At 37.6% G+C, this 24,324-nt stretch overlaps 1 protein-coding gene across 3 annotated transcripts; it reads right to left on the reverse strand.

Annotated features, from left to right (window-relative positions):
• Positions 1-88: 88 nt before the first annotated feature.
• cnn (phosphodiesterase 4D interacting protein centrosomin) lies at positions 89-23,634 on the reverse strand. 3 transcript variants are annotated; one of them, XM_089740255.1, is made up of 13 exons: positions 23,357-23,634; positions 19,788-19,853; positions 13,102-13,154; positions 12,774-12,913; positions 11,020-11,139; positions 9,364-9,444; positions 8,203-8,258; positions 6,139-6,175; positions 5,187-5,294; positions 2,970-3,124; positions 2,439-2,510; positions 1,017-2,092; positions 89-688 (listed from the first exon to the last, which is right to left on the reverse strand). In XM_089740255.1, exons 2-13 carry the CDS (start codon positions 19,814-19,816, stop codon positions 489-491), a joined length of 2,127 nt encoding a protein of 708 aa, XP_089596381.1. In that variant the 5' UTR covers positions 19,817-19,853; positions 23,357-23,634; the 3' UTR covers positions 89-488. The 3 variants fall into 3 exon arrangements, with proteins under 3 accessions (XP_089596381.1, XP_089596382.1, XP_089596380.1); XM_089740256.1 differs by lacking the exon at positions 19,788-19,853 and having other exon boundaries at positions 23,357-23,559; XM_089740254.1 differs by lacking the exons at positions 19,788-19,853; positions 23,357-23,634 and adding an exon at positions 16,480-16,919.
• Between the last annotated feature and the right edge of the window lie 690 nt (positions 23,635-24,324).

Genomic DNA, 24,324 nt, shown 5'->3' on the forward strand with positions numbered 1-24,324 from the left:
CCCGTCTGCGCGAAGTTGGAATAGCCCTTAGGGTACCAGCGAATAGGTAGATAAAAAAAGGAAATATTTTAAGAAATAAAAGTTCCAATCGAAATTATGTATTTTATTAAAATTATTTTTACAAAGTAAAACCTTGTGTAATAACTAGAGTCAGCTAGATAGCACAAATTATGTATTTGCAGACTTCGTAGATTGTTGAATCCTGTTAAAGATAAATTTGCCACCAGCTTGGCGTATTAAATCACAGATATTAGTACAAAATAAGGAATTTATATTATACACGCTTATTAAAGTAATTTATGACAGATCAAAGTCAACAACTACCATTTTGATTTAATTTACAAAAATGGACCACGTTTTTATTTTAAATTTAACATTAAAATGAGCAGACCAAAGTAATATTTAAAATTAGGTTTGTCCATAATTTAACGATGAATAACATGTTATTGATAGCAAAGTTACCATATTACGATAAACTGAAATAATCGTTACATATTACTATGAGTTTCGAACTGATCTCTAGCCTTCCGTAGAACACCTTGAGTTTTGTGTATCTCTCTACAAATTGCGCGCTGAACACTCCTCTTCCGTAAGTTTGCGGCGTTTAACTGTGTGAGAGTTTCAGCTAGTGTAGCCTTGGTTCTTGCTAGTTTTTGTTTGAGAGTAATATTTTCCTCATACAAGGAACCTGAAAAATTAATATTCATATATACTAGTTGTAAAATAAACATCCCTTAACATGCTTGGCCGTCTGGTGTGGGGGTAAGTGACATGGTCACTACACAAGGGGGTCGCGGGTTCGAATCCCGCCATAAACATAAAATGTCTTTTCCAGGACTATGGATGTATATTAAATATATGTATGTGTATAATAAAAATCTTAAATTTATTTGCATTATCTGGTAACTGTTCTTTACGAACTTAGCACAGGACCAGTTAACATGGCGTGATTGTTAGTAAATATTTATTAGTAAAAATATTTATTTATGCTTGATATATTACAATTAATTACTTACGTGGAGATAAAGCTATAGCGTCATTCTGTTCGAGACTGGATAATCTGTCGCTATCTATTCCTTGATCAGGAGACGTTGGTCTGTCTTCTAAATGAATTTCGTGAGGCATAATGGGGACCTCTTCTTCGACTTCTAAGGCTGCTTTGCGTGCAACTTCAATTTCCAACCGAGAATTAGTTTCCATGGCTGTTACCAATTTTTCTCTCGTTTCATCTAACTCTCTCTCGATACGTAATCTATCGTGTTGGGCTCTAGCACGTTCCAGTGCGGCTTGTGAGGCTTGGACCGCGGCCTCATCGGCAGCTCTTCTCAGAGATCGTTCTGTCTCCATAAACGTCTCCTCTAGTTCATGGCGTTCGCTTCGTAATCTCTCAGTCATTTGCAAGGCCTCGGCGAGTTTTTGTTCGACTTCCTTCGTCTGTAGCTCTAAGCCTACAAGTGTTTTTTTCAAAGCCTGTTCATTGTCGTTTGCCTCCAATAATTTAAAACGTTCAGATGATAAATTCGATTTTAATTCGTCGTTTTCTGAAGTTAGGTCTTCAATTTGCTTTTTAAGTGATTCAAGTTTTCCGCGCAGGTCAATGTTGTCTTCTTCCAATTTTTCGTTGTATTTAGTGAGCTGAGCGATTTCTTCGATGACGGCGACGTCATTGGTCTTCGTGTCCTCGGAGCGAGATCCGTGAGAGATTCTAGCTCTCCGGTAGCGAGCTCTGTTGAGTTCACAGGATGAGTGTACGAGAGCGACGCCGGTGTCGCAGAGACCGACTCTAGCGAGAGATACTTTTCTGTCAGGCTCTGACCAGCATTCCGACTCGGATACCATGTCTGCTGGGGGGAACCTTTTCAGCATCTTTGTCGACGTGAAGTTCTTGTTGTCTTCGCTGCACATTACGTGGTGTCCGAACATCATGGTCAAATCTTCAATTCTCATCGATTGCGACATGTCCAGGTTACTCTCGTCCATTGTTAGTTCATCTGGAGCCATAGACTCGTCTAGCTCTAGTCCCACAGGTAGAGCTAAACTTTGCTCAAGAATACTTTCGGCTAATTTCTTCTTGTCTTCACCTAACACGCATCTGCAAGAAACACGTTAATGTATATAAGTTTAAGTTTATTCACGAACTCATTAAAGCCAGACGCCTGCCGTTTTCCAGAACTTGTAAATATTTTTTTTCTTAATCTAACAAAATGTTAGGAAAATGAATCGTACGACAGATTTCACAAAATATGATATTCTGTCAGCTGTCAGATCGCAAACTAAAAGCAATGCTTGTATAAATTATTTTTAGAATAACAAAATAATATAAACAAGCTAAGGTATAGATGGATTACAAACGTTTGATAGATCAGCTCGGGAGCTCCCAAAAATACAATTTCAATCGCGAGCGTGTACCTCCTACATAAAAATATCTTACGACTTACTTGTGTGACAGTAATTTGTCCAAGAAATAAGCAAGTCCTTGTAGTCGTCGGGTCAATAATTGTTGAAGATTCCTGCAAAGTAAATTGTCTGGATTATAAATTACTGATTGTCGAAGGCAAAAAACCATGGGCTTACGATCGACTGGTTTGCCTTTTTGTGAAGGAAAGATTACTGGTTCCACTAGGTCGGGGGGGCTAGCAAAAGCTCATTCAGGAGGGGTGGGATTTGCTAACAACTGCCCGAGCGCTTCCTGAGGAGACCAAACAACACAAGGGCAGCTGCTTCGCGAATGAATCTATTCTTGGTTGCTGTAGCTCGTAGGCAATAACGTGATTTTCCATCTACACAAGTTAGGTCACAGCCTCTTGAAGAAAGATATCTATTTACTTCAGTACTTATTATAAGATTTCCAGCCAAAATAGCATTATTCGTTGAGTAAACTGGTCGTTTTACTTATTGTAACTATTGCATCAACTACACGAATTACACAACATCGCTTTCTGGCCATTTAATTCACAATGAATATTTACCCTGAATTTTCAAAGTGTTGCGTTGTGTCAAAGTTCTTCTGCAAATCTTTAATCTTGATTTCCAAATCTCTGATGTGTTCATCTTTACACTTTAATATCTCTTCATACTTCTCCAGCTGCGAGTCACTTATGTGGGCATATGCCAATTCCTTATCCTAAAATATGATTAGAATATAGTAAAAGTTAGTTTTTTAGCCTTCTCATCGACTACAACGATTATTATACGTCAGTAACATGAAATGAAAAAAAAAAGTATTTTAAAATATCCCTCATATATTGAATAAAACTGTTATTTCTATATCATTCAAAGACTAATTAATACAAGTCCTGTCTGAAGTGATGAGTGGTCACCATCGCTTATTAACATCAGCAATGCCAGCGAGACGGCCAAACTGCTGCATTACGCTAAAATATTCTATATTCTTTGTAGAAGTACATGACACAGGGCTCAGAAAAGTCGTCAGAGAAAGTTCTCAGCCAAGCCGGACGGTGCTTGGCAAAAATGACCTGTTACAGTAGGAATTAACTCTGCCCCGGTATCTTATAACAGCGAGCTTTAGGCTAAGCTAATTATCGTATTGTCATAGGTCCTTGATACGTCAATAAATTTACTAATGTAATCGGATATCTTGAAGTTGCGGAAAATTATATTGCCACTATGTTTTATTACTCGTGCTAGGACATCTTGTGAGTCCGCACGGGTAGTTACCACCACCCTGCCTATTTCTGCCGTGAAGCAGTAATACGTTTCGGTTCGAAGAGTGGGGCAGCCGTTGTAACTATACTGAGACATTTACGTGGTAGATGTCTATGGGCTCCAGTAACCACTTAACACAAGGTGGACTGTGAGCGCTGAAAACAAAAAAATGTATACAGTTCAAGCTAATAAAGTCATGCTAAAAATAAAATGACATAATCGTCTATTATTCTCAGACTCATATAGCATTTAGAACAAAATACAGCTCGCATGAAATTCGGCCGGCCTTCATCTATATATCGCACGTCATACGCACGGAGTCACAACAAGAGTGTGGGCAACGCCAGTGCTACTTCTTTTTTTGGATTGAAGGATAACTGTTGGCCCGGAGACCTTCCCAGTTTCACCAGGACTGGTAGGCGAGCAACTGCTAGTGCCGTGGCATCAATTCATTTCCCATCATAGACTTGGTGAATGTGTAAGTACTTTTAATAAGAAGTTTATGCATTTTGAGCAAGCAAAAAGGTTAGAATTTCGAAGAACTTTTTTTTTTTTATTGCTTAGATGTGTGGACGAGCTCACAGCCCACCTGGTGTTAAGTGGTTACTGGAGCCCATAGACATCTACAACGTAAATGCGCCACACACCTTGAGATTAAGTTATAAGGTCTCAGTATAGTCACAACGGCCGCCCCACCCTTCAAACCGAAACGCATTACTGCTTCACGGCAGAAATAGACGGGGCGGTGGTACCTACCCGTGCGGACTCACAAGAGGTCCTACCACCAGTAATTACGCAAATTATAATTTTGCGGGTTTGATTTTCATTACATGATGTTATTCCTTCACCGTGGAAGTCGATCGTGAACATTTGTTAAGTACGTATTTCATTAGAAAAATTAGTACCCGCCTGCGGGATTCGAACACTGGTGCATCGCTAGATACAAATGCACCGGACGTCTTATTCTTTAGGCCACGACGACCTTTAAATTATTTTATCCTTTTCGATTCATCTTCATAATTAGACAACTTTAGTACACATAACTGAAATACGCTATGTAGGTATGTTTCCCACAACGTGACCCTTTTTTTTCCTACCTAAGCTGATGATCTTCAGAGATCATTACAGCGTCATCGGACGAGTAGGTGAGCTCACGGGGCTCAAAGTTGACGTTGTTGCTAACACGAACCCTAGCAAGAGTCGTGCTTCGTAGAATCTACCACCGGATCGGAAACAGGACCCACTGAGAAGATCCGGCGAGAAACTCAGTGGGCTGTGTCTATGGGTTAATTTACTCGTCGAGCCCTTCGTCGCAACCGACGGGTTCGACGAGAACGATGACCGGTGCTTGGGGTACCTAAAAGCACCGTTAGGGGCCACGATGTGAGTGTTTTCGTGTCGTGCCACTTTATCGCAATGAATGTGATCCAATGACCTGTTGAAGGTCGCGGGAATCCGCTAGCGAACCTTGAGGCAAGTCTACGTCTAATAGTGGACTGATCATGAATATAGATACTAACCAATTTAATCTTCTTAATCTCTTTATCCTGCTGCTGTATTTTTTTCATACATCCTTTAATCATCTGTAAAGCTTTACGGTTTTCGCGTCTCAATTTCATGAGCTCGTCCTGTAAAAGGAAAATATTATATTATAATATATATTTTCTTTTTTTTTCTTAATTATAGTGCTTTTTTTATCGGTGCAAATATTTCGCTGGGTACCTTAAATGTATTGCAAAATTCAACCTATCGATGTTTCATCTTTCAACAGATTCAGAAACAAATTTTCAATGTCAATTTTTCAATTACGAACGAGAATCAAACCTAATCAACGATAGTTTTCGGCGAAAACTCATCGCATTTAATCTCATTTTACATAGTTTTTAGTACTAGTGATATTATTCGACATAGCTTAATGGAAATATTTTTTCGATATTTTGTTTTCATTTTTTTTATTTATAACTTATCAAACAATCAAACCAAATGCCAGGAACTGAGGATTTCCTAACTATTATAATTTAATGAAGACGTTAAAAAAATCCGTCCTTTAGGCTTGGTGTTAGAGTTTGTGTGACGCGGGAGAACTGTCTAAGCTCGAAATATAAAAATTGACAAAACTTTAAAGTATTCACATAATATATAACTTTACAAACGTTTATATTATGTATTCACATATTTGTTTTAAGTCCGTAATCAGAGGACACATCGTACATTCGGACGTTGACCTCGTCTGGAAACAATATCACGCGTTCTTAATGGATATTCGGCGTGAAAAAAATATTAGCTCCTCGGCTTCGGAAATAGCATGGGGACCAATTACCTCAAAACCGTATATATTAATTATCGTATCAAGTAATCGTGGCTAGATTTTATAACTAGGTACCTCAAGAAACAATTGTCATGACACGTCTTTTTTTTAAAAGTTTATTTAAATATGTCTCAAAACATACGACAATTGAATGCAACACTCACCAAATCCTCATTGTTCACTGTGACCGCTAAGTAATCACTGAAACAAAAAAAAATATATATATATGGGGGTTATATATATAATTTTCTAGCGAATGGTTTTATAGCACACTAAGTATAATTATTTGAAATAAAGTCATTCGACGCAATGAACAATAAACGACACGAGCACCATCTACAGGACTTTGATGGAATTTTGCCAGAAACTTCCACTGAAGTTCTTACAACTTGATATGTTTTATTCAAATCTACTTTTTTTTTCTACCTATTCGCTGGTAGCCTAAAGGGCTATTCAAGCTACGCGCAGACGGTCAAGTGAACTAACGGACTCACCCCGAGAGAATTAGCTAACATTAGCCCTAGCAAGAACGGTGCTTCGATGAATCTACCACCGGATTGGAATCGCGACCCACTGAGAAGATACAGCGAGAAAAAACAATGTGCTTGAATTATTAATTTACAAAAACAACATATAATATTATAATCCTATAAAACTCGATATGTTTTATTCAAATCTACTTTTTTTTCCTACCTATTCGCTGGTAGCCTAAGAGGCTATTCAAACTACGCGCAGACGGTCAAGTGAGCTAACGGACTCAACTTGGGAGAATTGGCTGACACTAGCTCAAGTAAGAACAGTGCTTCGATGAATCTACCACTGGATTGGAATCGGGATCCACTGAGAAGATCCGGCGAGAAAAAACAATGTGTTTGCATTATTAATTTACAAAAACAACATATCATAATATCCGAATGTCTCGCACCTATATAACGAACTGGCAAAATCGTCAGCTGATTTGGACATTTTTACTTGGATGCTAGTGACGTTAATAAAAATCTTCAAGGGAATCCTCCATGTTAGTGTTAATAGTAGATTAAGTATGTAGTCTAATTGTTTAATGTAGGTATATTGTGAGTGAAATTATTTCCTTATATTATCAGTTAGATTAGTTCTAGTTATCGTAATTGTAAGGAACTTTGTATTCACACTCAGCCACATTTGTCTTGTTTGGTCGTGCGCACGTGGATTATTTTTAAAGCCAGATTTTTTACTTATTCTTAATATGGTGTATTTTTTTAGCTTGTAATGTGTATTGTTCGCTTAATAAACAACTAAACTAAACAAAACTCAGTGGGCCAAATCTTCTAATATTTGCGTACACATATAATATACCTGGTTCCTTCGTGGCTGATGACTAAATAGTTTATCAATGCTCAGGACAAACCATTGGAGCTGTCGTGTTACGTTTTTGACAGTGCAATTCAATTTTGATCCCGTACTCTAAGGAGCCGAACGGGCTTTTTTTATTGCTTAGGTAGGTGGAAGAGCTCAAGGCCCACCTGGTGTTAAGTGGTTACTGGAGCCCATAGACATCTACAGCGTAAATGCCGCCACCTACCTTGAGATATGAGTTCTATAGTTAGATCCAGTATAGTTACAACGGCTGCCCTACCCTTCAAACCGAAACGTATTACTGCATCACGGCAGAAATAGGCAGGCGGTGGTACCTACCCGCACGGACTCACAAGAGGTCCTACCATCAGTAATTACGCAAATTATAATTTAGCGGGTTGATTTTTATTACACAATGTTATTCCTTCACCGTGGAAGTCAATCGTGAACATTTGATAAGTACGGATTTCATTAGAATAATTTGGTACCCGCCTGCGGGATTTGAACACCGGTGCATCGCTAGATACGAATTCACCGGACGTTTTATCCTTTAGGCCACGACGACTTAATATGTTAAAAATGTGATAAACGAGTGTATACACGAGCAGTGGCAGGAATATTCGCGGCATACCTTCATGGGTCTCAATAAGTACTTTCTCAACACTTTAATTCCATAATACCAAACACTTTATAAATACTAAGCATTTCACGTTACAAACTATACTTGAAGTAATGATTTCCTATTAAAATACACTCACACATGCTTTTTTATGTCCAACATGTAGACTCTGTACATTATAATCAAAAAAATAAAATTACATTCGAACTTCATAGGTTAAACTAATGCTCTATTTATCACACATTATAGAAAAAATAGTTCAAACTATATTTACCCTGCAGACTCCGATTCCGCGCACGTATCGTCCACAGCATCCCGCTTCTCTGTTGTCTAATAATTTAAAACAAATTCGTTAAAATATATAACAATTCGATTTTCCTAAATCAAAATAATTCTACTCCTAATAATCATAAAACTAAATAAAAAAATCAATATAATCAAATTTAACAGAACACCCCAGTAGATGTAGCATTAAAAACCATTGTACCCGATAAGAATCACAGCAGCTACATCGGCTTTACTTTGTTCGAACATGTCTAGGAGAACGATGTTTACGCGATAAATTAAATTAAATTCGAATATAATAGCAAAATAGCGATAAATTCCTCGCGGTCCAAGATAAAACGGTTGATGGGTGCGGATGGACTATGAAGGGTAGAGGTAAGGAGAACCGTCTCATACGGGTGAAGCTTGAAAAAGTGTCCCACTTTCAGTACTAAATAAAAGTTCAAAAATCCTCCAGAATGGCGCTAGCACAGACACAGGGTATGATATGAACTGAGCAGTTGTTTTTTTTTTTATTGCTAGATGGGTTGACAAGCTCACAGCCCACCTGGTGTTAAGTGGTTACTGGAGCCCATAGACATCTACGACATAAATGCGCCACCCACCTTGAGTTGTTAACTGATTGAAGTATGCTGAGTTAGGAAATTAAATATATTTAATGACTAGAGTAGTTAGTGACAGTGCAATATACAAGACCTCACATGTTTACATAGTCCAAACTAATTTCGTCAATATAACCTAAAATTCTTTCTGTGGTAAAACGTGGAGACATCGATTCAATTTTCTTATCAGCTTTAAATAAGATACTTTTTGAGATTTTATAGTGCTTACAGTTCTTTCATCCTCTTTTATTTCTTCTAATAACTTTCAGCGCCTTTTTTTTAAATATACCCGGTTGTTACTGTAGCGCCACCCTTATTTAGCAGATTTTAACGGACACTTTTTCACACACAGACGGTCCTCCTTACCTCTACTCTCCATAGGATGGACGGAGCCATTAAAGTCCTAATCGATTATTGCCGCTCCGAACTCTACGCTATCTATTAATGGCACATATTGCTATTATGAATGACGGATTTATGTTTAAATATATCGTTTTCAAAAGCTAAAAAGTAAACTTTGAGGCTAGAGTAAGTGTATTAAGGAATACCTCGTCATGTGGATCGGCGGCCTTTTTCATCGAAGCGCTATTGTTCATGGAGACCTCCATACTGTCGGTCGAGACTGAACCCTACAAAATTAAAAAAAATTACAGTAATAGTTACAACTTTTTTACAGTAAAAACACAGTGCTCGTTTTTTCCCTCCTACCTACTCGCTGATAGCCTAAAGGGCTATTCTTCGCGCGGACGGGTCAGTGCTCACGTGTAACCTGCTAACATTTTGTTACTATTGCCAAAGGTATTCAGACTTTAAGCTTCTATCTTTTAAACTTTATCAGGCGGCAAATTAACGATTGCAAATAATCGAAACATCTCATTCGTCTAATGGGTAAGACGTCCGGTGAGCTTATGTCGAACGATACGACTATACTGGGGCTCCACACGTAATTACCATGTTTTCACGGACAACTTCCATTATGTAGGAATAACGCTAAATTTATAATATTGTTACGCCGGTAAGAGTAACGCCATCTATCGCTGAACAGCCGAAACGAATATCAAAGGAACTCGTAACTTCGATAAAGCTCGATAAGTACAACGCCATCTATTGACAGACATCGGAAACACACATCGAAGCTACTCGACTTGCCCAGAATGTTCCCGATAAATCTAGGGATGTCGTCGCGGCTATAAAAGCGTTGCAGAGATGGCACGAAGTTAGTTAGTAATCGGAACTACTCGAAGCGAAACAGCGAACGGATCACCTGAAGCGAAGCGGAAGAAGCGAATTGAGAATTTTAAAGTGTTTGTGAAGTGTTTTAAGTGTTCTAAGCTTTAAATAACGTTTTAATTTATACTTCGGTAGAATTTGTATTTATTCCGAACCCCAGCGCCTAACAATATTGCTTAGTTACTAACGCCGTGTGTTGTGAGCCCGCAGTACAAATACGTTCCATTCTTCAAGCGCCACCAAAATTTTGAATGGTTCCAAAAATTGACAAGATTATTGTCGATGCCACCCATACGAGATAACAACACGAAGACTGATATTTTAAAGCGATAAGATGAAATATTTAGATGAGTCTTGTATAGATGAAACAACAGATTTGTATGGAGTTGGAAATGCTTCCCTTCGTTTGCCGCTAGGGGCGCTGTTTCAACTTCATACAAATTTGAGTTAAATTTTACGCAATCGAGAAGTTAAAAAACTTGCACTAAGCAAATATTTTATATCATCATCATCATCATCATCATCATCATCATCAACAGCCCACAGTCGTCCACTGCTGGACATAGGCCTCTCCCAATCTACACCACTGATATATGATATATATATAATATTTTATATGTAAATTGCTTATTCTTATTTATGTGTAAAGAAGCAAAATTTTTAATAATTATTATTATATTACATTGTGCATAGATTGTATGTATATTTAGGGATATATGTATGTACCTATATTTATGTGTATGTATGTATGTTTCACTGGATTGGTACACCGCGCGTAATTCGTTTCCAAATGATTCTTATCCACCTGATGGTTGTCTGGAAGAGATCGCTCTTAGCGATAAGATCGCCAATTGTATTTTTTTTTGTATTTAATGTATCACACTGTTTATTTGTTTTTTGGTGTACAGTAAACAATACTCTCTCTCTCTCTCTCTCTCTCTTTCTCTCTCAAACAGGACAGAGAACAAACTCACCTGCTGCTCTAGAACGTCGATGGCTTCAGCTGCGGCCGCGAGCAGCTCCTGCTTGTCAGTTAATTGCCGTCGTAACTCTTCCACTTCTACTTGTAATCGAACGTTGTGCTCTAAGAGACCCTGTAACATAGATGTAAGTGTTTTCAAGCTTTTCCAAGGCTTTTCCAATTGGTTTGTTCTGGTACGACGGATAACACTTACACACAATTAATTTCGAAAAATTTCTAAATGCACTCACCGTAGAGCGTGCGGTGCAAAATATAAATAATTGAAGTGCCTTCGTTGATCTAGTTCTAGAGGATACAATCGATCTATGAGACCACGACTATCGACACTAAGGAAGGCCATTCACTTTCACGATTTAACCATTACAATAATATAACTAGTCAGGTCATAAGTATTGTCACACAGTAAAAACTTTTCTTTTAGAATGCTGGCCACAAAAAAGTTTATTGAATTCGAATTTCGAATTGTTCATGAAAATAAAAATGTATACTTTTAGAATTTTACTCATTTTTAAATATGGAGTGGACGCTTAAAGAAGACCGTGTTGCAGTTATTGCGTTGCATCGTTGCGGTTACGCGCCAATTCAAATTTTTAACATACTGAAAAATTTGAATATAACCAAAAGATTCGTTTATCGTACCATCAAACGATACAATGAAGACTCTAGTGTAGATGACAGGTCAAGAAGTGGTCGCCCTCGGTCTGTTAGGACTCCAGCAGTGATAAAAGCTGTGAAGGCGCGAATTCAAAGAAATCCCAAACGTAAGCAGAAACTGTTGGTCCTTCGGATGGGGTTAAGCAGAACCACGGTGAAAAGGGTGTTAAATGAAGACTTACGGCTTCGGGCATATCGAAGAAAAACAGGACATCGTTTGAATGCTCGTCTAATGGACCTGAGACTGAAGAGATGCCGCGCTTTGTTGAAGCGGTACGCGGGAAAAAAATATCGGGAAATTCTTTTTTCGGATGAAAAAAATTTTACCGTAGAAGAGAGCTACAACAAACAAAATGATAAGGTGTATGCACACAGTAGTGAAGAAGCGAGCAACCGTATTCCGCGTGTCCAACGAGGTCATTTTCCATCCTCGCTCATGGTATGGTTGGGAGTTTCTTATTGGGGCTTAACAGAGGTACATTTTTGTGAGAAAGGTGTAAAAACGAATGCAGTTGTGTATCAAAATACAGTCCTGACGAACCTTGTGGAACCTGTTTCTCATACCATGTTCAATAACAGGCACTGGGTATTCCAACATGATTCGGCGCCAGCTCATAGAGCGAAGAGCACACAAGACTGGCTGGCGGCGCGTGAAATCGACTTCATCCGGCACGAAGACTGGCCCTCCTCCAGTCCAGATTTGAATCCGTTAGATTACAAGATATGGCAACACTTGGAGGAAAAGGCGTGCTCAAAGCCTCATCCCAATTTGGAGTCACTCAGGACATCCTTGATTAAGGCAGCCGCCGATATTGACATGGACCTCGTTCGTGCTGCGATAGACGACTGGCCGCGCAGATTGAAGGCCTGTATTCAAAATCACGGAGGTCATTTTGAATAAACTTTAGTGTCATAAGAATCTATGTTTTGTTGAGTTCATTTTGGTATATGAATGGTTACATAATGAATAAACTTGTTTCAATTATTTTACATTAAACATGTGACAGAATTTATGACCTGACTAGGTATATATTTTTTTAAGAAACGAATTGTTGTGTAGGATCTTATATTTTAAAACAACTGATTACTCACTTGTACCGCGGGCGGGGATCCGTTGCCGAGTTTTTCTTCTAAAAAATAAATCCTCAATTTCAAGTGAAAATTCTCCTTCCGCAATCCGTTTAACTGTTCTTCATACTGCTTCATGCTGATTCCACTGATATTTGTAACATCTAAAATTTAAAAGAATTGATTTAAACTAAAAAAAGAGAACCAAGTCAGTTTGATAGGCTTTTGTTTTCCCTAATGAATTGACTAGGGTAAGGCATGTGATGATATAAAATATAACTTAGTAGATATCCAGAAAGCCCATATAAAGGGTAATTTTATTAAAGATTTGTGTACGTGAAGAGAAACTCACCGTGACCTTCAGTTGACGGCATCGCCATTTCTTGCAACTTCCGAGGACTTGTACTGCAAAGAAAAACAATATTGCAAATGTGTTTCTAAGTACTAACACCAGTAATTACGCAAGTTATAATTTTGCGGGTTTGATTTTTATTACACGATGTCATTCCTTCACCGTGGAAGTCAATCGTGAACATTTGTTAAGTACGCATTTCATTAGAAAAATTTATACCCGCCTACGGGATTCGAACACCGTTGCATCGCTAGATATGAATGCACCGGACGTCTTATTCTTTAGGCCACGACTTCTGATCTGATTATTTATGTAATTACTACGAACGACTTCCACGATAATGGAACAATATCCTGAAATAATATATCAAATTGCGGTGATTATAGTATCAGTCCTGTTGTCAGCCTATACAGTATAAATGTCCTATCTATTTTTGCCACGATCAGTCTTATTACTTACTGGTTTGCTGTGTTTCCTGACAGGATATATAACAAACACAGATTTCGTACTATTCGTGACAATTAATTTACATGTCGAGTTCAGTCCCGTATAGCCAGCTCCGTATACTATACATCTGTCTCACGATAACTTACGCGAAATTTGCTTAGATTATGGTTAATAGCATTGCTTTCTGTGTACTTAATGCGAGTTTTTTTAACGTTCTCGATGGCGTAAAAGTTAACTAAAATTTGTATGGAGTTGGAACGTTTGTCTACGCTTGCCGGTAGGGGGTGCTTTTTTTTTGGGCCGGGGCCAAACCTCCTACGAGGTCCCCGCGCCAAGGGGGCGCGCGAGGTATGTGGTACTTGACGATCTGCAAGGTCTTTGGAGCAGACCGCGAGCCCAAGGAAGTTTAGGACCAGACCGACGTCGGTCTCCGCGGTACGGCGGCCCTACCAGGCCGCCCGGGCGATGCCGCTGGTGTTCCGGGATACCACGCTGGGCCAGAACTCCAGACCAGCCTGCCGGGTCGGAACGCGATACACCGTCGTCCGAAATGTTATTTCACAGTATGTTCGGCGACGACAGCGACGACGACAATGCAAACCGCATCGCGGGCCGCAGCCAACGCGACGCGTCGTCCCGTCCTCTTTGTGCCAGCGCGCTAGAGCGACGGTAGCGTGTGGCGCAGCCTCAACCCCGGTTGGGGTCGAGCAGTAGTGCCAAATTTCCGACGTAGTCATGTGGCTTCCTTTTTACGTGACTATACCATGTCAGCCTACTCTCCTGCATCTTGTCGGCGATGTCCCGTACACCGACCATCAAGTTAAATTTCAAGAACGTTGCCCACAAAATGTCATTAAAAGTGAAAAACAAAATATTTTATATAAAAATCGAATTAGCATGATATCCAATGCCATTGGCTGTGTGCCCTAAAAACGCACAATCCCATCGCGTTCCGTCGGTGTCCTAAAAGGCGACTATGGGATTCATCATTCTTTGAGTACTATACGAGCGTAGTGCGATCGCCAACCGACATTTATTGGTGGTAAGGCGTGTTATAACAAGTAACGCACGGGTAAGTACAATTATCCCGCCTATTTATGTCGCGAAGTTGTTATGTTTTCCGATTTAGAGGGTAAGCTGAGGGACAGCTGAGATTGACCTTGTGCCTTAGCGCGGTGGCGGCATTCACTCTGTGAGATTTATGGGCCCCGGCAACAACTTTACACCAGCTAAGCCGTGGTGGTGGCTTGTTCACTCTTCAAATTTTTTATTTATTGCTTAGATGTGTGGACGAGCTCACCGCCCACCTGGTGATGAGTGGTTACCGGAGCCCATAGACATCTACAACGTAAATGCCGCCACCCACCTTGAGAAATGAGTTCTAAGGTCTCAGTTAACGGCTGCCCCACCCTTCAAACCGACACGCCTTACTGCTTAACGGCAGAAATAGGCAGGGTGGTGGTACCTACTCATGCGGACTCACAAGAGGTCCTACCAACAGTAAAGTATACGCAATAAATAAAAACTAAAAAGAAAATTTTGTTGTTTAATTCAGTATTTGTAGGATTTGCCTTGGTGGCGTGACTTGTAATATACTGTAGATAGACACCCAGTGTGAGGTTTTAGCCAATTGTCTTCGCCTTAGATATATCTACCCAGCTGGAAAAAGATCACTGCCCTCCTTATATCCAGGTAATATTACTACAGCCAACAGACATTGGACCATTTTATTATACCTCTCTTTGTTTATTTGTATAGTTTATTCATTCTGGTATCACACACAAACTATAAAACACTTTTTGTCGAAGCCTTTTGTTTAATTCTTTATAATTATCTACGAGCTTCCTAGTTTTTTGGTCAATTATATTATCGGGGCAATACTGACGGAATATCTGCTATGATATAAAATGTATTTTGGCTGTTTCGTGATTTTAGATAAGTAAAAATTTACTAGTAGGTGTCCAGACAGTGCTACATGACACTTTATCCCGGGAAAATCCAACGGTTTTCGTCAATTCTAGATTACTGTAATAATTTAACCGCGTGGTACGTTTTATCTATGTATTAATATATAAATAGGTAAAGACTAAACAATTCAATACATTTTACTCTTCTGTTTCTCATCCGATATTCTTTTTTATATATTTTGACTATTGACGAGATTTTGACGAGAAAAAAAAATGACAATGACAAAACGAAGAAAAAATGTAAATAAATGTAAGCATAGAACCGTGGTCAATAAAATTACTAAAAATAGAACAGTACTTAGTTGATTTTAAATCGAATTCGGACTTTGTTCATCCATCAACTAAATCATCTATCAACTCAGCAAATAATTACAATATTACTTTCAAATGGTTCATTTAACAGTCCATATCAACAATTTATCGCGATTAATTTCAATATATTCATTGGCATCTATTTGTAACGACTTAAAATCAAAAGAGCACGGTATCAATTCGGAGCCTATTTCTATTTTACCTATTTCATAGCCGTAGGCCCTTTTGAGTATGAATAAAATAAATAAGATACGGTGAGAATGATGAGCTATAAGCAATGTATTATTTTTTTCATTCCTTAGTTGGCTGAACTAGCTCAAAGCTCACCTGGTGGAAAGTGGTTACCGGAGCTCATATACATCAACGTGGATACCCACACTCGCTTTGAGACATGAGGTCGAAGTGTTGTAAAATGACTACATCTCGACAGAAATAGACGGAATGGTTGAATACCTACATAAAAATTGAAAATAACAAAGGTTATTTAAAATTATTAATATACATAGATTAATGTCATTGGTACTGATTAGCAAAATAACAAAGGTTATGTTTTTCTTTTTTACTGTGGACTAAACTTGATATTAATTTAGCGGTTGGCTACTAAAGAAAAGTGATTTAATCCTTAATTACGTCTTGTTGGATCTGAACTTACCTAAACGGTGATGGTATACTCGAAGCATGTTTAGAACTGTGCGTTCTAGGTAATGTGGCCATTTTTCCTCAAATGATTGTCATAAATCAACAGTTTTTAATTTTATTGCACTCTGAACTTTAAAGCGATAGCAATTATTGCTAATGATAGTTCCACTGCACACATCACAGAAAACATTTATAATAATTCGAAATTACAGTCCATGTCCGTAACTCGCTGCTCTTAAATCCATTTTATAAACAAATAACGCACGAAAAACAACATAATGTGTTATAGTACGCGACGACTGGGGATGAAATTAGGACGGGCCGCAGACGACGCGATTTGGGACATTCAATATTATCGTCATCGTGTCGTGTCCCTCTAGCTCTACCGACTACAAACGCATGCAAAACGAAACATATTGACGGGAGAATAGGGAGCCGACAGATAAACAGCGCGTTGCAGGAGAGGGATAGAAATACAGACGGATGCTGTTAGCTCCAGTCCACAATGCATAAAAATAGACGAGATGGCGCCATTAAGCTCTACGCCGCTCAACATTTTCGATAAACTACTTCCTGAATTTAATTTACCAAATCATATTATCGAGTATTGTTTCGTAGTACAACACTATGGATAAAGCAATAAATCACCCATAAGAGACGCCCTGCATTTATCTGTCGACGCAGAACGAAATAGATAATGAAAAAAATAATAGGCCTATGTCCAGCAGTGGACGACTGTGGGCTGTTGATGATGATGATGATGATGAAAACACTAAAAATGAATGAAAAAACGTTTTTAGGCTCTAGGAACTTTGCATCTACAATTGCATGTACTTCAATTGTGTTTATAGGGTTTAATTTCGTGATTTTGTTTCATTAGTATAGGTATACATACAAGCTCTTTTACTGTAGTATCTTTGCTGCTCTTGTTCTGATTTCGAGAAAATGGCGCTAAAATTATTTTTTACAAAATATGCTTTTGTTTATATCATATTGATACAAAACTAATAAAGTCATTGTAATACATAGCTAAAATAATTTACAGAAAATTTCCGACGCATATTGATATCTCTTTTTTCACATTTAAGCAAAACCTTGCTAAACATTTATGTGAACGATCATTTTACAGCAGGTTGCAGAATTAAAAAAAAAACAAAAACAAAACATAATAATACAAGAATGACCTCTCTTTTATGACCATAGAATACGTAGGTATCGTTTACATATTATTATGAATATAAATTTTACTGATGCATGCAAGCTAGCTGCGAGCTATTTCTGAACTTATCCACAAATCAAGGAGATTGTAATAGGGGTTAAAGTATGAAATTGCTGTTCTATTGTAATAGGTACTTCGAATTGACATAGAACCTTCATGGTTTGAGATTTTTGAGTAAAACTTTCTTCAAATGGTATGAGGTTCTTCTTTTAAAAAATGTGCAACATGCGATTATCGACTTTCAGTTGTTTTTTTTTTGTTAGCCTAGACAAGAAAGATAGATAGATAGATACTTCGAAAATCCGAGTGATTTTTAAATACGAGTTCCGACGGGAAACGAACGTTGCAGAAACAGCTCGCAATATCAATGTTGCGTTTGCAAAGGGGACTGCTAATGAACGCACCGTGTCATTTTGGTTTAGACGCTTTCGTGATGAATATTTTAATTTGAAGAACGAACCACATGGAAGACCTCCCACACATATGCATAACAATGAATTGAAAGAGATGGTGGAAGCCGATTCGACCTAAACTACCCAGGAATTAGCGGCATGGTGTAACGTAACGTTACACCATGCCGCTAATTCCATTACCAAAAATATTGACTCATTTACGTCAAAGCAATAAAATAAAAGAATATGAAAAATAGGTGCTTCATGATTTGACTGATCTGCAGAAAGAAATGCGTGTTGAAACTTGTGTTGCCTTCTTGAATCGATACAAAAATGAAGGAATACTGGATCGAATTGTGACATGTGATGAAAAGTGGATTCTTTACGATAGCCGTAAGCGAAAAATGCATTTTTTTTTTTTTTTTGCTTAGTTTGGTGGACTGGCTCACAACCCACCTGCTGTTAAGTGGTTACTGGAGCACATCTACAACGTCTAAGGTCTCAGTATAGTTACAACGGCTACCCCACCCTTCAAACCGAAACGCATTACTGCTTTACGGCAGAAATAGGCAGGGCGGTGGTACCTACCCGTGCGGACTCACAGGAGGTCCTACCACCAGTGAAAGTCAAACGCCGCAACAGTGTCCTAAAGCAAAGCTTACCAATAAAAAGATAACGGAAACTGTTTGGTGGTCTTGGCATGGTGTTATTCACTAAAGCTTTCTCCGATCTTGTCAAGCAATAACGGCAGATGTCTACTGCGCCGAACTCCGAACAATGATAGCAAAACTTGCAGTGAAACAGCCCCGACTCATGAATCGATCTTCACCATTACTGCTCCACGATAACGCGAGACCTCATACAGCTCGAGAAACCGTTTTAACTTACTAACTTTAATACTCAAGTCAAATAAGTTCTCGCAAATAGCTACAAAATCGGTTTAACCGTTATCCTGTATGGAACACGGTTAAACTTATTATTAACCTCTCCATAGTGTCATGTCAAATCATTAACCTTAAGGTTTTTTATTGTTATTTATTTATTGCATAGAGGTTAAATGAGCTCAAGGCCTACCTAGTGGTGGTTACTCAATTTTATAGTATAAAGACTGTTCCATCCTTCAAACCACAACATATTACTAATTCGCTGCGGATTTTTTTTCCTCCCTGAGCTGATGGTCTAGAGAGACCATATCAGCGCAACCTTAACTAGTAGGTGAGCTCACGGGGCTCAAACCTGACGATAATGCTAACACGCAAGCCTAGCACGCCCTAGCAAGAGCCGTGCTTCGCAGGATCTACCACCGGATCGGAAACGTGACCCACTGAGAAGATCCGGCGAGAAACTCAGTGGGCTGTGTCTGTGGGTTAATTTATTCGCCGAGCCCTTCGTCTCAAGCGACGGGACGCTGCTGCGAAAATAAGCATGAGATGTACTAGAAGTAACTTTTCACGTGTGATATTATTCAAACAAAAAATGTCATCGGTTATTAATTAATAGTGAAAATAAACAGATTGATTTAATGGAAAATAATCATTAAGTTTTAAATTTTCTTTAAATGATCATATTTAAATCAACACACACTCTTTTTATACATTTAAATAAAATTTTTGCTGATACAATAAATACGAGTATTTTACGACAAGTTTTTGCTTATATGAGTGAGTGCCGTAGGTTCCATAAAATAGAAATATGTAGTTACAAACTTACATTAACATTTCAGCTGTTATCTCCGCCATAGTGAGGACGTATTCTTTATTTCTATTCTATATTTGCCTGAAAACATTAAGAAACGTATTTTTTTATTAGCTTTGACAAATTATACGAGCATAAAATCTATGCTCAATACTATTAGGCGGCGTGCGTGACTTCGAGCGCCTGCCTTGAAATATGACTTCAAACCCTCATTTCCATAAAGGCCGTTGAATAATTTCAAATCCGAACGCATTAATTAATCATTTCGCGGTAGAAATAGTCAGGACGGTTATTTATTACGACAAACCTCCAGAAATTTAAGCCTTCGTGGCTTGAGAACGCTCCATATAATTGTATCGTAGTAGCAGTGGTAATAGCAGCAATAGATTGTGCTATTTAGTTCACCGACCTGAACGTAAAATTTGAAAATAGCATTACGATGGTACATCATTTGTTTTTTTTTTTTACTAAAACAATCATAATTTACAAAAAAATTGAATGGTTTAAATCTTGATTATTTAATTTTACGTTAATTAAATCCGCAGAAAAATGTTCCCTTGGTAGACGTAAGTATAAAGCGTCGCGTTTAAATTTTTTGTGTAAGCTTTGAGGGTGACGTCTCGAAATCGAGAAAACCCTCTTTATAAAAAAAAAAGAAAAAAAAAAAAATGTTCTCAGTATCTATTTTGAGAATATTTTGAATTCTATTAGGTTCATAGTACTATTCTTCTTCTTTTCTACCTTTCTATTTTTCTGTATTTAATTATGCTATTTCATCACATAGATCTACGCAGTCTGTAATTCATTCAAGAATTCGACGAAAACGGTAACCGGTACATGGAATGCCTAAATGCACCCACCATAAGTGGGTTGGAAGTGTTCGAGAAGGCAAGCTTAGAGCGACGGTGCCTATGCGTTGCTCCGACGTCAAGGTCGGGTAATTTGGGGCGGTCACGATACATAGGGTTATCGTGTCGCATCGTTTTTTCGAAAAATATTTATCAAACAATTACTTTAGCCACAACGAGTGGCTGAATTTCACTAGTATTTAATAAATAGTTTATGTATTTCATAAAATTACACATGTTATGTTTGTGTGGAAATTATTAATATTTTATTTCACGATAAACTTCTGTATTTATCTATTTTAATGTACTAGATATAAAAATGGAGGTAGTTCTCAATTTGGGGCGTTTGTTAACAAATCACATAATATGGCTGGCTCCAAACTAAGATTTACATACACATGTTTAAATCTATACAAATTTACATTTGCAATTACATTTATTAAGGGCCCAACATTAACGGCACGGTTTTACGGTAGGTAGCAGCTTGATTCTGCCCCGGCATTGCTGAAGTCCATAGGCGGCGGTACCCATTCACCATCAGGTGCGCTCGTCTGTCTACTAGGGCAATAAAAAAATAAAAAATCAAACAAACATGTTTATGAAACAAATATTTCCTGAAGTGAAATCGAACTTACAACCATTTTCAGTCAAGCAATTAAATTTTCTAACCACTGTGCCACTAGGTCAGTTTAACTTTTTGTTGTATTTTCTAAACTTTTGGCAAAGTCATAAACTTAACTATAATAATAATAATAAATATTTTATTCATAGATATTGCTGCAATAACTTTAAAGCATTTGAAATGTCCGAAATATAACATAAAATGATAAACATGAAAAATATTTTGAATGAAATTTTATATTTTAATTGGGAGTGTATTTTAATTGGGAGTATATTTGAAAAAATACAATCTTTTGGACTACAGAGGCCCTATAATTGCAAATTAATAAAGGGCACAGTTTAGAACAAAGACAAAACAAAAAGATAAAAGAAGTTTTATTACTTTTACATGTGAAGATTTTATAAAAAAAAAATTGTGAAAGTGGGCATACTTAGTGGTATCTCTGGTATTGCTAATATCCATAAATAATAATGCCCACAAACAGCTATAGACATACACAAAAACTTAGAATAAGGTATACTGAATAAGGTAACTTGATAGTATCTAGCCTATCTAGCCTATCACTAAGTTAGTGCATACTGATGGGGATTCTTTTTTAATACATTTAAGAAGGAAAGGTTATAAAGATCAGAGCACACTATAAAGGTAAACTCAATATAGAGCTAGGTGGTCTATAGCAATGCACTGTGATGATTAACACAAAGATTTGAGGTAGTAGAGTTTACAAAATAAAAAATGTGTAAATTTTTTAAATGGTCATGTATGCGAAAATGATATGTTTAATATTTAATGAAAATCCTTGCTTGAGTTTGTGCCAAAACTGAGCAAATGTGCTCATTTTTATCATTTTTTATAAAGCATATTTGCTCAGTTTATAGAAATAATAAGGGGTGACTACTATGAAACTTAATAAAAAATTTGAAAGAACTTTTCAAGGTTTTATTGTATTGTAAGCTGTATGAAAATCTTCAATTTGGTCAAATAATTTCATTGCAATGCATTAAAACAGAGCTTATCGACATTGACAGCTTGTATTATTAGAAATGGTCTGTTGGCACTAAGCGAGCGCAAATTTATTATGACTTCTTCTTCTTCTTTTAGATAATTTGGCTCCAACGCCTTTGGCATTGATTTTGCCAATGTCAAAGTATTTACAAAAATGACAGGTGCTTAGAGAGGGAAAAAATTACTAAATCTAAATACAAATAAATTTGGTTGGTTTTTCCATAGGCGAATCTGTGGTTTTAAGAACAGCACAAACAAATATATGTTAGACTAACTACTTTAGTATTATGACTTAAAGAAACGTCAAGGGTCGGCGCAAGCCTCTGGTTTAATGCATCAATTGTTATTTTATGTACCTATGTATAAAAAAATTTTTATTTTTATTTCCTAAGTGGGTGGGATGGGTTTCCACAGCCCACTTGGTGTTAAGTGGTTACTGGAGCCCATAGACATCCACAACGTAAATGCGCCACCCACCTTGAGATATAAGTTCTAAAGTCTCAAGTAAGTTACAACGGCTGCCCCAAGATATGTTCTAAGGTCTCAAGTAAGTTACAACAACTGCCCCACCCTTCAAACCGAAACGCATTATTGCTTCACGGCAGAAACAGGTGGGGTGGTAGTACCCACCCGCGCGGACTCACAAGAGATCCTACCACCAGTAATTACGCAAATTATAATTTTGCGGGTTTCCATTTTTATTACACGATGTTATTCCTTCACCGTGGAAATCAATCGTGAACATTTGTTGAGTACGTATTTCATTAGAAAAATTGGTACCCGCCTGAGATTCGAACACCGGTGCATCGCTCAACCGGACGTCTTATCTGTTTGGCCACGACGACTTCATTTCATTCATTTCATATTTCATTACATTGTTCAGAGAATTAAAAACCATACATACTACGGGTATTTAAACGGTTATAAATAAACAAGTTAAGCGCGATTTTAACAATGAAAAGCTTTATTTAAACGAAACTGCCTCCTTTAAATAAACTGCAAACTCTAAATTCGAGTATAAAATATATTTTTTGTTTCAAGTTTAATTCATTCAAAACTAACACAGCTTTTACTTATGAAACTATAAACATAACACTTTCTCAACATACCCTAGTTTTGAAGGATGCTGACGAAAATAATTAATAACAATTGTTTTTAATATTGTCTTTTATTGATGTCACCGTGCTTATTTGGGATTAATTGTATTTATTCTGTATACTAGAAAATTATTTCTCTTTAATAATGTGTCAAGAAACAAGTCACTATATATAATTCACTATTTAATTACAACCAACAAATCACCATCATTTTCAAATTTTAAACTGAAGTTTGAAAATAAACGTTTGTGTTTGAAACATAGACTTTTCTTGTATTTTCTTTCCAAACAGATAGGCATAGGAGATGTATGTAGAGAGACTAACGACAAATGAGTAAATAAAGGCCGTGTCACTAGACCTATTTTCTTACTTCATTGTCGTAGCCATATAATTAATTATAAATAAATAGTTCTGTCCCCTGAAGCACAACCTCGTGTTTGGTTTAATCTGAAAACTTTGCTTGTTTTATTTTGTTAATTTACTGCTTTTTGAAGCTTTTTTTTTTATTGCTTGGATGTTTGGACGAGCTCACAGCTCACCTGGTCCCCCTTCTGGCTGAGCCTTTGCTCGCCCACCTGTCCTGGTGAAACTGGAAAGGCCTCCGGGCCACCAGTAATGATTCAATCATAAAAAAAAGCTCACCTGGTGTTAAGTGGTTACTGGAGCCCATAGACATCTACAAAGTAAATGTGCTACACACCATGAGATATAAGTTGTAAGGTCTTAAGTATAGTTACAACGGCTGCCCCACCCTTCAAACCGAAACGCATTACTGCTTCACGGCAGAAATAGGCAGGGTGGTGGTACCTACCCGTGCGGACTCACAAGAGGTCCTACCACAAGTAATTACGCAAGTTATAATTTTGCGAGTTTGATTTTTATTACACGATGTTATTCCTTCACCGTGGAAGTCAATCGTGAACATTTGTTAAGTACGTATTTCATTAGAAAAATTGGTACCCGCCTGCGGGATTCGAACA

The sequence above is a fragment of the Bombyx mandarina genome, chromosome 04, assembly GCF_030267445.1.
Source record: "Bombyx mandarina strain Sakado chromosome 04, ASM3026744v2".
Taxonomy (NCBI): domain Eukaryota; kingdom Metazoa; phylum Arthropoda; class Insecta; order Lepidoptera; family Bombycidae; genus Bombyx; species Bombyx mandarina.

Bases quoted from the DNA above. Each gene is read 5' to 3' on its own strand.
- cnn (XM_089740254.1), bottom strand. From the start codon at position 16,541: ATGGCCACATTACCTAGAACGCACAGTTCTAAACATGCTTCGAGTATA. The intron at 9,445-11,019 runs GTGAGTTTGTTC...TTAATTTTGTAG, and splicing joins TCGACGTTCTAGAGCAGCAG to GGTTCAGTCTCGACCGACAG. The intron at 2,093-2,438 runs GTAAGTCGTAAG...TGTTTCTTGCAG, and splicing joins GACAAATTACTGTCACACAA to ATGCGTGTTAGGTGAAGACA.